General features: G+C 33.9%; 1 protein-coding gene across 3 annotated transcripts in view; it reads left to right on the top strand.

Annotated features, from left to right (window-relative positions):
- CEP95 (centrosomal protein 95) overlaps positions 1-15,119 on the top strand; it is a 45,384-nt gene that overhangs the window by 10,665 nt on the left and 19,600 nt on the right. For 2 of the 3 annotated variants that reach the window (XM_051995283.1, XM_051995285.1), the window contains 9 exons: positions 3,764-3,872; positions 8,442-8,557; positions 11,277-11,384; positions 11,959-12,161; positions 12,361-12,442; positions 12,910-12,939; positions 13,778-13,833; positions 14,045-14,163; positions 14,367-14,496. In XM_051995283.1, coding sequence (XP_051851243.1) covers positions 3,764-3,872; positions 8,442-8,557; positions 11,277-11,384; positions 11,959-12,161; positions 12,361-12,442; positions 12,910-12,939; positions 13,778-13,833; positions 14,045-14,163; positions 14,367-14,496 — 953 coding nt within the window. The remainder of the gene's footprint in view (positions 1-3,763; positions 3,873-8,441; positions 8,558-11,276; positions 11,385-11,958; positions 12,162-12,360; positions 12,443-12,909; positions 12,940-13,777; positions 13,834-14,044; positions 14,164-14,366; positions 14,497-15,119) is intronic. The other variant, XM_051995284.1, reaches the window with a different exon arrangement.

Raw genomic sequence — 15,119 nt, 5'->3', positions numbered from 1 at the left:
CCTAACGTGTGTGATCAGAACTGGCCCCAATGGGGTGTTGAACTTAATAGAGTGTCGCAGAGCTCTGTCATCATCTTCTCTTCTTCCCTCTCACTCTCCCCTTGCCCCCTCCCTAAGGTGTCCTGGCTTATTGTACTGTCCTGCTCCTTCTCTTTTTTACTTCTTTAGACTGGCCCTTCAGAGGTTTTCAGCTCTAATGGTACAGGATTGTCTGCCCTGTATCTGCTCTGCTGGTATGTTGCTTCCCGGCTTTTGGCTCTGTTGGTACTGCAGAACTGTCTGCCCTAGCACCTGTAGCTCAGGACTTTGTAGCACTGGTGCTTCAGGGTCTTGGCACCTGGCTAGCTATCAGTTGTAATTAGGAGAAATTTCTACTGGTTGGAGCCATGAAGGTGGTCTCCACAGTCCTGAAAATAGGGGAAGAGATTGCATTGGAATGTAGAGGTAGGTTTTATTATATGTCATGTCTTTGGGTCTGCCAGGGAAGTCATTCTGGTAGCATTTGAAGTAAGGGAAGAGTAAAAGGGATAGAATGGAAGTAGAATACTACCTTCAGGTTCTTTTGCAAGATGTCTCCTATCCATTTGTCAAGTTGATGTAAGATTGGGAAATGTATCACCAGAAATAACCCTTTTTAATATCCTTAAGATATCTCAAGTAGGGAGATGTATGTTTACCAAAACTATCTGTCATTGTGATAGAGATCATCAAGCTCAGAGTCCAGGCTGAGGGAGCAATAATTCATTGTGAAAATGAGGTCTTCCGTACATCTTTGCTTATGAATGGCATAGTATCAGTTACATCAAATCCCAAGATGTTGTTGATTCTCTCTCTCTCTTTTTTTTTCCCTTGGGTTTTTTGCTGAGACAACTGGGTTAAGTTAAGTGACTTGCTCAGGGCCACACAGCTAGGATTAGACCAGATTTGAACTCAGGTCCTCCTGACTTCAGGGGTGCTACTGTATCCACTGTGACACCTAGCTGCCCCTGCTGATTCTCTCCTAAGAAATTTGTGATCTCTGGTAAGACCGAAAGAGGAAGAAGTATCTCCCAAGTTACCATGTGCATCTGAATGAATGCTTTATAGAATTTGTCCAACAATTTGTATATATGAGATAAACAATATAGATTGACACTGAGTTGTACTCAAGAGTTGAAAAGTAAGTTGAAAAGAAGGGAAGAATACTAGATTGCTTTGAGGGAAGAATTGCAAAGACTTCAAGGTTCCCAAAACAGCAACAGTCCATCTTTTGAACACAAATAATTTACTAGTGTTGGATATGGCTTTAAGATGTGAAACACTGTTGTCATTGCATCAAGCTCAGTGAAAACATGCTTGAGTTGAACTGGTGGCCAGGGTGAAGAATGGTGGCAGGGATAAGGATTTAACCTATAGCCAACAAGGAATTCTGAAAAACAACAGAGTAAATGATGTAATCAAATCATTGTATGGCAAAAAGATGGGCTGATTTCATAGCAAGAGCAAACAATAATGGATATTGTCTTGCCTTTATGTGCCCATGTGATATTGAGGAAAAGTACAGGAGTAGTCCATCATTTTGGGTGGACCTCCAATAGTGAATTTTTGAGTGAACATGGATGAGAATTGCTCAGAATGGATAGCTGTGAATGGATTATAATCTGCAATCATTGGACAGAATTCTGAAATTGATGAGATCACAGATCCTTGGGTATGAAATAGCATTAAAAAGAGGGAATCTGTATTTCCTACACTTATTTAGAAAGTGTTGTAATCTATACTTTCTTTTTTTTTTTTTTTTTTTTTTTTTTGGCTCAATTTGCTCAAGGTCACACAGCTAGTAAATGTCTGAGGCCATATTTGAAATTGGGTCTTCCTGACCCCAGGACCTGTGCTCTATCTACTGTGCCACCTAATTGTTCCCCTTTCCAATTTCCTTATAATTTTTTAACTTCCATGGGTTTGAATATGCAGACAACTCACCAGTATATATTTGTGTATGTGTACGTATGTATATGTATATATGTATGTGTGTGTGTGTGTGTGTGTATATATATATCAATCTCTCTAATCATATATCCCAAACATAAAAGCAGCATGTTCAAAATAGGACTTAACTCCATGTACCCATACATTCTCCACTCCTCAAATCTTCTAAGTTTCCTACTTAAAGAACCACCATTCTTTCAGCCTCTCAGGTTTGTAACACTGACATTTTCTTCTATTCCTCATTCTTCTTCACCCACATGTCCAATCATTTGCCACATTTTTCCTTTTTAACTCTACAATGTCTTTTACATTTCCCTCCTTTTGCACAGCCTTATTTCAGACCCTCACCACTCTTTACCTGGACCATCGCAGTAGCTTCTTATTTCACTTGCTCCTTGTCTCCTTAAACAAAATCCTTACCAATTGCAGAGTCTTCAACAATTGACATAACCATGGTATAAGCTCATGTACAATTCTCTGGGAAACATCTTTTTGAGGATTTCTCTTAGTGAACATGTCTCAGAAGTCACAAGCATTATGGGAATTGAAGCTTACCATACTAGTGTCATACTAGATCTGAGTCAAAAAAAATTCTGAATATGTTCAGGTTATGAACAAAGCTACTGAAGAGCCATTCACTCTATTTACTAAGACATTCATGGAAGAAATACAAAGCATTCTTATAATCTAGAAAGAAAAGAATCAAAATACATATCCACAATATTAGTGCATATTTGTGGGGTTTATAGGAATAGGATGAATATTAATAGGAAGTAAGTTGATTTGTAACAGTAGGATATGTAGGCATTGCCAACTCCATGTGGCTTTAATTAGATCAAAACTTGGCTTTCTTATTGGTTTGGGTATCTGATTAATCGAGCAATTCACTGATATGCAATGAGAGCATCATGAAGTGTTTCATAAATTTTCATTAATCTAGATGAAGAATTAACTCATATATAAAAAGGGGAATTTTAACCCACATAGAAAAAGAAAAATCTTATAAAACAAGGGACTTAGGCTTATAAGAGAGAAGTTAAATTCTCTTAACACCTTACTAATAAAAGCTAGCTTAATTAAATTTAATTCATAGCAGGCCTTAGCTGAAAACAAGTCTGATTATGTTGATTAAACATAATTCCCAATTTACATTTTTCTCAGAATTATGTATCAGAGCTTTAATGTTTCATATAAATCCTTTTGAACTCAAAAATTAAGGGGGAAGAATTCTTTTATGTTGTTTTCTCTTGTTTTTTGTAACATTCTACAATACTAAATTATGAGAAAACAATTTTACTTTTCTTCCATATTTTGTAAGATGTCCTTTATTGATTGTCATCAGGTTAAATACAAAATAAAATAGAAACTTTATCTCTGAAGGAAAGCTTGAGAGTTAACTTGAAGTGATAGAATAATAGAAGCTTCAGCCTTGACTCATATCATCTCAGTCCTATTTACCATTTTATTCCAGTGCCATTTTGTGACAGGTAACAGAATAGGACCAACTGTGATAGGGTCCTATCAGTCTGGAAATACTTTAAATCTAGTAAAAGAAATGGATATATCTGTTTTAATATTATCTAGGAACAATTTACAACGGGTCTCATCAGAAAGTTAGCCACAGAAAAGTTTATTTTCTGGTCATAACAATTCATTAAGCCATGGGAGAGATTGTTATGTTTATCTCTGGAGGAAATATGTATGGGTGGTATAATAAATACTTTAATTATTTATTTCTATGGTTTAGCAAATCTGATGATATTCACATGAATTTTTTAAAATGTATTTTAAATAGTTGAAACTGACCGAGTAGCTAAAGAATCAATTCAAGGTATATTTTCAAGAGAATTGGAAGAAAAAATTGGAGAGACCAAACCAGCACAGGCCATGACATCATTTGGAAGGTAGGCTTTGTTTTTGTTGACTTATAACAAGTTTCATTTTTCCTTTTACTTAGTATAGCTGTTTAATACAATATTCCAGAATGACAGTAATTAACTTAAACTGGTTACATTAATTACCATGCTTCAGAATTTTGCAAAATCTTTTATAAGTGGGAGATGGAGCCAAGATGGCAGAGTGAAGGGAGGGCCTCACCAAGCCTTCCCCCAAAGCACTCCAAATTTCTTTAAATAATGACTCTAAATACATTTTAGAGTGTCAAAACATACACAAAAAAAAACAGAGTGAAATGTCCAGCTGAAGACAACTTAAGAGATCCAGTAAGAAAGGTTTGTAATACCAGAATGGGAGTCTAGCTCCCAGTCCTGAGCAGGTCCTGCCAATACTTGCAAGAATGGGCCTTGGGCCTCTGTGTCATTACTGGCAGTTTCTAGACCTCTTAGTCCAGAGATACCAAAGATGACTTGGAAGGTCAGCAGAAAAGGTCTATCAATAAGGTGGGAAACCAGCAAACCAGGATTGGCCATGGGTAGTGGTGGTTGTGGCAGCTTTTGGAGGCCTTAGCTCGCAGGAGTTTTCTTTACTAGCATCGAGGAAGGATGCTGTTGCTTTAGCATACTAGATTTTAAAAAAATTATTTAATTATTATTATAGCTTTTTATTTACAAGATATATGCATGGATGATTTTTCAGCATTGACCTTTGCAAAACCTTCTGTTCCAACTTTTTCCCTCCTTCCCCCCTCCCCCCTCCCCCAGATGGCAGATGTAACCAATACATGTTAAATATATTAATGTGTATGTTAAATAAAGTATATGTATACATGCCCATATAGTTATTTTGCTACACAAGAAAAGTCAGACTTAGAAATAAGGTAAAATTAACCTGAGAAAGAAATCAAAATGCAAGCAGACAGAAACAGAGGGAGTGGAAATGCTATGTTGTGGTTCACACCCATTTCCCAGAGTTCTTTCACTGGATGTAGCTGGTTCTCTTCATTATTGAACAAATGGAACTGATTTGATTCATGCCATTGTAGAAGAGAGCCACATCCATCAGAATTGATCATCATATAGTATTGTTGTTGAAGTATATAATGATCTCCTGGTCCTGCTCATTTCACCCAGCATCAGTTCATACAAGTCTCTCCAGGCCTCTCTGAAATCATCCTGTTGGTCATTTCTTATAGAACAATAATATTCCATATTATTTATATACCACAATTTATTCAGCCATTCTTCAATTGATGGGCATCCACTCGGTTTCCAGTTTCTGGTCACTACAAAGAGACCTACCACAAACATTCTTGCACATACAGGTCCCTTTCCCTTCTTTAAGATCTCTTCGGGATATAAGCCCAGTAGTAACACTGCTGGATCAAAGGATATGCACAGTCTGATAATTTTTTGAGCATAGTTCCAAATTGCTCTCCAGAATGGCTGGATGTATTTACGATTCCACCAACTATGTATCTGTGTCCCAGTTTTCCCACATTCCCTCCATTATGCAGCATTATCTTTCCTGTCATTCTAGCCAATCTAAGAGATGTGTAATGGTATCTCAGAGTTGTCTTTAATTTGCATTCCTCTGATTAATAATGACTTAGAGCATCTTTTCATGTGATTAGAAATTGTTTCAGTTTCTTTATCTGCAAATTGTCTGTTCATATCCTTTGACCATTTAAAGAGAATGGCTTGATTTCTTATAAATTAGAGTCAATTGACTCTAATATATTTTGATAATTGAATATAATATAATATAATATAATTGACTCTATATATTTTTGAAATGAGGCTTTTATCAGAACCTTTGACTATAAAAATGTTTTCCCAGTTTATTGTATCCCTTCTAATCTTGTCTGCATTAGTTTTGTTTGTACAAAAGCTTTTTAATTTGATATAATCAAAATTTTCTATTTTGTGATCAATAATGATCTCTAGTTCTTCTTTGGTCACAAATTCCTTCCTCCTCCACAGGTCTGAAAAGTAAACTATCTTATGTTCTTCTAATTTATTTATAATCTCATTCTTTCTGCCTAGATCATGAACCCATTTTGACTTTATTTTGGTGTATGGTGTTAAGTGTGGGTCAGTGAGCACACCAGATCTTATAGCTATAGAAGGGCAGAGACACAGTTCTAGGGCTTGTGGCCAGATTCCTAGAAGGATCTCTGAAAACAGCTGCACAAAACCCCAGAAGCTTGGAGGGGGGGAGATCCCCTCAACTCTGGAAATAGATCCCTACTTTAACAGAGAATTAAAAGTCAAGTAATAGGCTAGGAAAATATTTTGACCATAGAAAATTACTATGCTGACAAGAAATATCAAAACACACTCAGAAGATAACAAAGTCAAAGTTCCTACATCCAAAGCCTCCAAGAAAAATAAGAATTGGGCTTGGGCCATGGAAGAACTCAAAGGGGATTTTGAAAATTGAGAGATAAAAGAAAAATTGGGAAGACAATTGAGTGGTGCAAAAGGAAATAAGATTTATCTGTTTATATTCCTTCATGAGAGTGCTAGTAACTCATTAAAACTTTCTCATTATTATGGCAGTTACAGGGAGTATAGACAGAGGACACAGGTGTGAGTTGAATATGAGGGGATAATATCTAAAAATATAAGTCAGAGAGAGGAATATACTGGGAGAATGAGAAAGGGAAAGGTGAAATGGTGAAAATTACCTGCCATAAAAAAGGCAAGGTGTAGTAAATAGAATACCAGCCCTGAAGTTAGGAGGACCCGAGTTCAAATCTGGTCTTAGACACTCCCTGGCTGTGTGACCCTGGACAAGTCACTTAACCCCAATTGCCTCAGCCAAAAAAAAAAAAAGAGAGAGAGAGACAAGAAAAAGTTAGAGGAAGATAGGGAAAGTGAGTGAAGGAGATGAAACATACACACTTAATTTAGGCATAGGAATCTATCTTACCCTGCAGGAAACTAGGAGGGAAAGGGATTATGGGAAGAGGGAATGGTGATAAAAGAGGGGACATATTGGAAGAAGGAATGGTGAGTAGCAAAACACTTGAGGAGGGACAGGATGAAAAGAGAGAATCAACGAGAAATACAGTTAGCAATAGTAATTATAAAAAGAATTTTGAAGAAAGTTTTTCTGCTGAGGCCTCATTTCTCAAACATAGGGAATTAAGTCAAATTTATTTTAAAAAAAAATAAGCTATTACCCAATTGATAAATGATTACAAGACTTGATCTATACCCAAGGGCTTTGAAATCATGCATATCCTTTGACCTAACAATATCACTACAAGGGATAATTCCAAAAGAGGTTTAAATAAAAAGGGAAAAGGGGGCCTATACCCTATATGTACAAAAATATTTTATGAGTAGCTCTTTTCTCAGAGCAAAGAATTGGAAACTTGAGCAAATGCCTGTCAATTGGAGAATGGCTGAACAAATTGTGATATGTTATTATGATGTAATATTATTTTTCTATGAGAAATGGTGAGCAGGATGCTCTCAGAAAAACCTAGAAAGGCCTCCTTGAATTCAAACAAAGTGAAATATATTGTATATAAAGTAGTAGCAATGTTGTGGGATGATTTGCTGTAAATGATTTTGCTATTCTCAGCAATGCAGTGATCCATGATTATCCTGAAAGACATGATGAAAAATGCTGTCCATACCCAGAGAAAGAAAAGATTATATCTGAATACAGATTGAAATATACTCTTAAAAAAAAAAAACCAAACTTTTTTTCTGGAGGGTTTTTTTGAGGGGAGAAGATGATTTTCTTTCACAACGTGACTTTTATGGAAATGTTTTGCATAATTTCACATGTGCCTTCTTTAAAAGGGCTGGAGATGGGGAGGAAGGAAAAAAAACTGGAACTCAAAAGTTTTAAAAACAAATGTAAATAAAATTGTTTTACATATAACTGGATAAATAAAAATATTCAATTTAAATTTTAAAAACTCTTTTATAAGTAAGTTAAAATCTTCCCAAAGGAATTTTTTGACCCCTGACTTACATATTAGTTTTCTAAAATATGATTTTTGTGATATCTTCTGGTCCCCAAATACTTCACAGTTCATCATGCTTTAGAAAGCATTCTGATTTTTAGACATAGATGTTTTGGGGAAATCATTAAAGGTTATCATTATAAAGTAAAATCTAAATTGTCAACTTTTTAAGTGACATTGAGCGAGCCATTTTATTGCTTTGATATTCAATTTACATCTCTATAAAATGAGAAGATTGGATCAAATGATCCTTAAGCTTCCTTCCTATTAAAATTCAGTTCAACAAATGGTTATTAACTACAAGACAGTTTGAAAATTCTTATATAGTTATACTTATTCTATTACCTTTGTTTGAAAATTGTTGCCAACTATTGAGCCAGAGAGTAAAGGTGGCAAATCTCTATTAAACAGAACAAAATAAGCAAAAGAGCGAAGTGCAAAATTGCAAAGATTGGGGGCCACCAACCAGTCCTATTATTGTAATATTTTATATGACTAGATAATAGAGGAATCCTAACTTGGGGAAAAAAAACCTTTTATGGGTTTTGACACAAGCAATGACTGAATGTGACTGATCAAGAAACTTTTTCAGGTCTTCCCAATCTTCTGAGTTTTTTGTTCCATTTTGGGAAGTAGATGGATCAGAGTCCACTGGTGAATTGATTAGACTTGGGGATACAGCTTATACATTTTCTTTAAGGAAAGTTGGTGAGTAACTGAAATTTTAAATGATAATCACATTGTAGACTACAGCCTATTTATAAAGTGGTAAGAAATACTTTGGACTTAAATTTAAAGACTTAATTCACTTATTCATAGGAATGAAATTACAATTGACTTTTTTCATTTAATTGGTAAACAGAATTGTTTACTAAATTATATTTAGTTTCTAGACAGAGTAAAAAGGAAAATAATGAATTAGTGGGAAGAGAAGTAGACTTAGAAAAACTGGGTTAAGTTCTAGCATTTCTTTCACTAGAATCAAAGCATTTATAAAAAATACTTTGAAAAACACTAAGCTATTTTTATTCTTAATAATACATGTCATTTCATTTCCCATCTCCCAAATGGTTTTAAACAAATCAACTTCCAAACTTTCCTAAAATGAACATGTTTAGTCAATCAACAAGTATTTTAAGTGTCTACTGTGAGCCAACTACTATGCTAGGCTCTGGAGCTTCAAGGACAAAAATTAAAATAATCCCTACCTTCTAGGAATATATGTTCCGTAGGGTAAGTTAGCATGTACACCTACTAGGCAAAATAAACACATAGAATTATTTTGTGTGACAGATACATAGTTGAAAAACACAGGGTAGAGTTGAATATTTAATCTCCAAAGAGAGAAAGATTTCAAAGAAATTACTCTATATTTAAAAGTTAACTCCATTCATAGTGGATGGAGTATTGTTCTGGATTAATTTACCAACTGTCTGATCACAGGTAATTGATTTTATTTCTCTGAACTTCAGTTTCTTCCTCTGTAATATCTATGTAGTACTTATATCTCACTGAATTTTTGAGGAATCAAATTAGATGATAAAACTTTTAAATTGGCTTGTTGCATCATCACTACCTGGAGTAAATTTAGGATTATTAAGTGCCAGTGGAATATTGGTTCTGGCAAATTCTAAAAAGATGGAAAAGATTTGAGTTGAGGTCCAGCTGCAGACCATATATCTGTCTTCTTGAGGATTTGCTTAACTAAAGTAGAAAATCATCAACAGGAGAGTGACCATTAGGTAATAAATTGATTTGGCCACAGTAGCCTGACTGTTGAGGTGTAAAGGGATTAGAAACTTCATTAGGCTTTAGAGTGTTCACACTGATGAAATCATGTATCTTAAAAAGATGTTGAAATATAAATAGATTGGTTATTATGGTTGGAATCTCTACATATCTGTCCAATAATGTATTTCTATGAAAGAAATAATAACAAATTGTTCAGTAACTAAGGAAGTGTAGGACAAATACAGTCTCTAGTAAACCAGCAAATTTAAAAGGTTGCCTGCTGAAATAAATGAAATCTTACTATGAAAAATTCTGGCAAATTTACCAAACTTTTATTTGGGGAAAAGAGGTGGCTTTAGCCATCCATATTTATTGATTATCTATGCTCTTATGTAACAAAGTAAAAGCTGTGGGGACAGACAATAGAAAACTAGTACTGTAATTTAATTCTAGTCCCAGCTCCATCATTGGCTGGATGACCTCAGGCCAGGCACTTCACCTTTACCTTCCTAAACTTTTATTTAAGAAAATGAGGAAATGGTTCTGATATCATAAAATCATAAACTTCAGGGAGCTTCAAAGTTCATCTGATCTAGCCCCTTTATTTGTACTAGTAACTTGTCAAAGTTAGTTGGCAATAAGTAACAGGACAGGGCTTTTAAATTTGAATCTTTCCAGTATGTCATGATGCTTTTCAGTCTACCCAGTGACACTTAGATTAGCTTCTGTTTTGTTCCCTCTCTTCCTTGGAGATTTAGAGCAAATTAGAGATGAGAAACTATGAATTAGAATGTTGGTCCTTGATGTCTAGTATTACCCCCTCCCCAGATATAAATTCCCATGATTCCAAGTTACTGAAAATAAAAAGTTACTTTTGTTTTGAGGAGGTAGTGCAAATACATACATACCTGGAAATTACTTAACCCTGACAAAGCAATTACAGTGCATAGAAAATTCAGAGAACTCCAAAACATATGTGGCTCCCTAGAAAAGGTGGTGATGGTTTTTTTAAGGTTGGGTAGAGTAAAAGCTTTATATGAGTTGTTACATACAAAAGCATGATCATGAATGCATTTCATTCAGAGAATGAGTTTAAGGAGCAGTAGTGGAAATGAAGAGTTTGTTGGAAAGTGATAAGATAGGTATGGAAAAGGAAGAGAGTCTTATAGGTTGATGTGTTATGATTCAGTATAACAGATAATCTTATATTAGCTCATGTCTTGATGGTTGTTTGAAAATTCAGATAATTTCATTATCCATATTCACAGAAATATAATTTTTAGACTTCAATAACTATTAAAGACTAACAATATTTTTTTGTGGCCAGGGACAGAAATCTAACAATTTTTGCAAGCCCATAATGTCTTATTAAAATAAGCTATAATGAAGTTAATAAGATATAAAAATCATTCAGGTCATTAGTTTTCTTTGTGTAAGACTTTTTAGATGTTGTTATTCCTAGATTTTTGAGCTATGTTATACTGTCTGATGATCTGGTAGGTGGTAAAGCCATCATTTCAGACTTAACCATGTAATTAATCATACTGAAGTTAAGTCAAGCTGACAGACAACCTTCTGAAAGTGTGCTTCCTTCAGGATTCTTTCTCACTTTAGAAAGAAGCTCTTGGTTTCAAGTTTGATGATAACAGAATCTTTTAAGAATTATAAACTTATTATTTGGAATTCATTATTTTAGGTGTTGAAGAATCACAGAATGAAAGAGATTCAATCTTCCAAGGATCCAAGGCTGAGGAAGATCTTGTGAAATCTACCTCATGTTATTCTAATTACATAATAGATAGTAGTAAGTATACATATCAATTCCTTAACTTCAAACTGTGATAACTGGTTGTCTTCCTAACTCAAGATCATGTGTTTGAAAAGCAATACAGAATTTTTCTAAGAGTGTATCCTAATATTTTCTCTTAGTTCATATATTCAATAGTTCTTATAAATACTTGCTTTTAATTTTGGTTCTAATTTCAGAATTTTCTTACATAGGCTGCATGATATGAGATTATGTGTTATATAGAACTATCCTTTAAGGCAAACTTTTTACCTAAGACATTTTTATCTTCTAATTTGATGTTTTTTCAAATAGTAGTTTTCAAATGGCTATTAAATTTCAATACAAAGCATTCCTATTTACTAACTAATCAGTGTTGTGTGTTGTGTTGATGTGTCATATGTATTAGTTGTGTTGAAATCACTTTATACATTTGCAAAGCCAGATTTACATAGAATATATATTCTTTTGTATATGTGTGTGTGTGTGTGTGTATGTAAATAAAAATTATCTCCTTCATCAATTGAAAGTAGAATGTTAATGTTTTATTCAGGTAATTGTTATAGAACCATTTCTCAATATTTTTCTTAAGAATTAGCTGCATCTGATGAGTCTACAGAAATTTCTTCCAAGAGTCTGACTCCAAATGCTAAAAAATTGGGCGAGCCCATTCGTTCAGCTATTCCTTTGCAGCCACCATATCAACCTCTTGAGCCTCCAGCACCTTTCCCTATGGGAAAAGAATACTATCATTCTTCAGCTATAAATGTTAATGAAAAGCATGAAAGACCTAAAGTAAGTGGAAAAGTTGCTTTTTCTTTTTAATTGGCTAAAATGGTGAATGATTAAGATAGTCTATTGTGATTTGAACTTTCATGTATTATTTTTTTTCTATTTGTAAAGAAAGTTACAAGATGAACACATGAATTAGAAGATATATTTATTCTTGAATTTGAAATGTTGACCTTGGTCTTAATTTCTTTTTGGCCTTTAGTTTACAGAATTGTTTGATCCATTTTCAGAAAGGATTCAGAGTCCTAACTCAGATCTACTTCACGAGCCCTACCTCAAATCTGGTAAGAGTGTTCTACATTCCTTTTTCATTAGAAATTGATTATGGAAAAACTGATTTTGGGGGGGCCTTTTCTCATTCATTCAGTTTTATACAAGGGTAGAAAATGATAGGGGTAATCTGTACAATATTTGAAGAACATTTGAGAGGAAAATCACTTGCACAAGAGGGATAAAGGAAGACTTTAATGTAACTAAGCTAAATCTTGAAGGAAAAGAGTAATTCACTAAGTAAAGATGTGGAAGAAGTAATTCCTAGGCATGGAGGAGAGATATACCATACACTAGACTATGGATACAGAAGATGGCAGAACAAAGACTAGGAAATGACTAGTAGTTCATTTTAGCTGGAACATAGAATGCTTAAAAGAAAACAAGAGTTGCAATAGATCTGGAAGAGAGTAGGTTGGAAGTAAATTGTTGTAGAGGGCCTCATGTTATAAAGCTAAGAATTTTGCATATTATTCTACAGGCAATGAGGAGCCACCAAAAGATCCTGGTGGTAAGTATTTCAAAATTATCTTTTTCATTTGAAGACTTTCTTGCCTTAAAAAATGGCCATAATGATTTTGGCAGCTGTTGAGAGAACAGAGTTTAGAAAAATAAAGATTAACAACAAAGGGCTTGAACAGATTTGAGAGATTATAAAGATAAGACTTGGCCACTATTTAGAATATGGAAGGAAAAAAATAGTTATCAAAAATAACACTAAAATTTTAAATATTAGTACTAGAATGCTGTTAATGTCATTAATAGATAGAGGGATATGGGAAAGGTGAAGTATATTTTAGGGGAAGATGAATTTAATTTAGAATATACTGAAACTTTGAGTTGCTGGTAGGACTTCCAGAATGGATACCTAGCAGGTACCTGGAAATTTGGGAGTATTGTTCATGGAATAGTTCAGTGCTAAAGATAAAAAGATCTGAGAAGCACCTATATAAAGGTGATAATTGAAGGCATGAAAACAATATTGCAAATCAAAAGCATAGAGAGGAAGGAGGGAGGAAGCCTCAAGAATAGGGCTATACAAGTTACAACATTTTGTAAAAATTTTTGCATCTTCAAAAAATATTTTATCTTTATTTCATTTAGTTCCTTTCCAAAGCAGTTATAGCACAGAGATGTGAAATTTGAAGTTAACTATTTTAGTGTCTGATGACTAAAAAGAGGCAGAAATGTAATTCTGATCAATATGTTTGCATATTAATTTTTAATATCAAAGACCTATGAATATAAAGCTTGTTGAATCAGAAAGTCTCATTAAATAAAACACTATTCCTTTGACTTTGCAATTGAGCATCATAAATCTTATACAATATTTATCATTTTACATCCAGTTGGAGATACGCCAACATCAGAAACAAGTACACAAGATCAAAACTGCAGCATGAAGGTAGTTGAATGTTTGGAAATGTAATTTCTATAAATTTTGCCAAATTGCTTTTTTTCCCCCTTCAAGTTCTCATAGTATTAGAGAATGAAGAGATTTTACCTCTCCATAAAGAGGTTATCCACTACAAAATAATATCTTGAAGTTCTTAAGAGTAGTATCTGTGTGCCTGCAATTTTTCAAATTAACTTCTGCTAATTTCTGCTTCTGTTAGTGCCTCAATAGCATTGAGAAACTTTCCCCAACTTCTCACCTGTCTGAAGAAATTAAGCTGTCAGTGTCCCAGTCTCACTTATCCAGTCCTAGGATACAAAGACTTTTTAAAGGAAGAAGGTAATATATTTTCTGAAGATTTCAGTATTCTATTTATACATTTATTAAAGGAGGAGCCTGTGAATTTAAAGAATCAGGGAAATAATACTGAATTAAACCTTGTAAATCTTATGTGATTTTTTTTTTAATCTGATAGTCTGTTGAGGTGCTGTAGATATTTTACTTAAGTGACATCACTTAACCATTTTGATTATATTTTATAGCAGAACAGAAAACTGTGATCTACTCACTGATGAGCTACCTCTGAACCAGAGACCAAGTTACAGATTGACTGAGCAAGAATTGTACTCAATGTCTGAGAAACTCTCTCACCAACTAGAAGAATTAGATTTAGTAAGTTGATGTTTTTCCCCCCCTCAAAGAACAGGCTACCACTTACATAAGCATTACATTTTGGTTACAAATGAAGATTTTAGTAGGCAACACCTTTAAGAACAAATTTTGTCCTAATAATCAGGAAAGTGCTCTTTACAAATTAAACTGTTAAAAAGAATATGACATACCTAAAAATTATTTCATCTGTACTCTCATGTAGCATGGTAAATATTGATGTAGATTAAACTTTTAAAAAAAATTTTTTCTATATAGATAACAAATGACAGTGAACAATGAAATCAAAACCATAGTATCCTCAAGTAGAGCCATCTGATTGCCTTCTCAGTTCCCTGAACTTAGAACACTTGTACTAGAATAACACATAGAGTGCTAATTCATACATTTGTACAATAGGATAACCCATTGTTAGTTTGATTTTGTTGAAAGATGTTAAATTCTTTATTAATTGCCCTAATTTAAGGTAATTTTAAAATTAAATTTACATAAGCTTTTTTGACCAGTTATTTCTCAGTCTGTTTTACTGGATTATTATCCATGTTATACCCCATAACTTTAATGTACCCCAAATCTCTGTCCTAGGCCCTTTTCTATTCTTCTGTGCTTGTCTCATTAGTGACTTC

Source organism: Antechinus flavipes, chromosome 4 (genome assembly GCF_016432865.1).
Source record: "Antechinus flavipes isolate AdamAnt ecotype Samford, QLD, Australia chromosome 4, AdamAnt_v2, whole genome shotgun sequence".
NCBI lineage: Eukaryota > Metazoa > Chordata > Mammalia > Dasyuromorphia > Dasyuridae > Antechinus > Antechinus flavipes.
The sequence above is the reverse complement of the archived record's forward strand: the minus strand, read 5'-3'. Positions and strand labels throughout refer to the sequence as shown.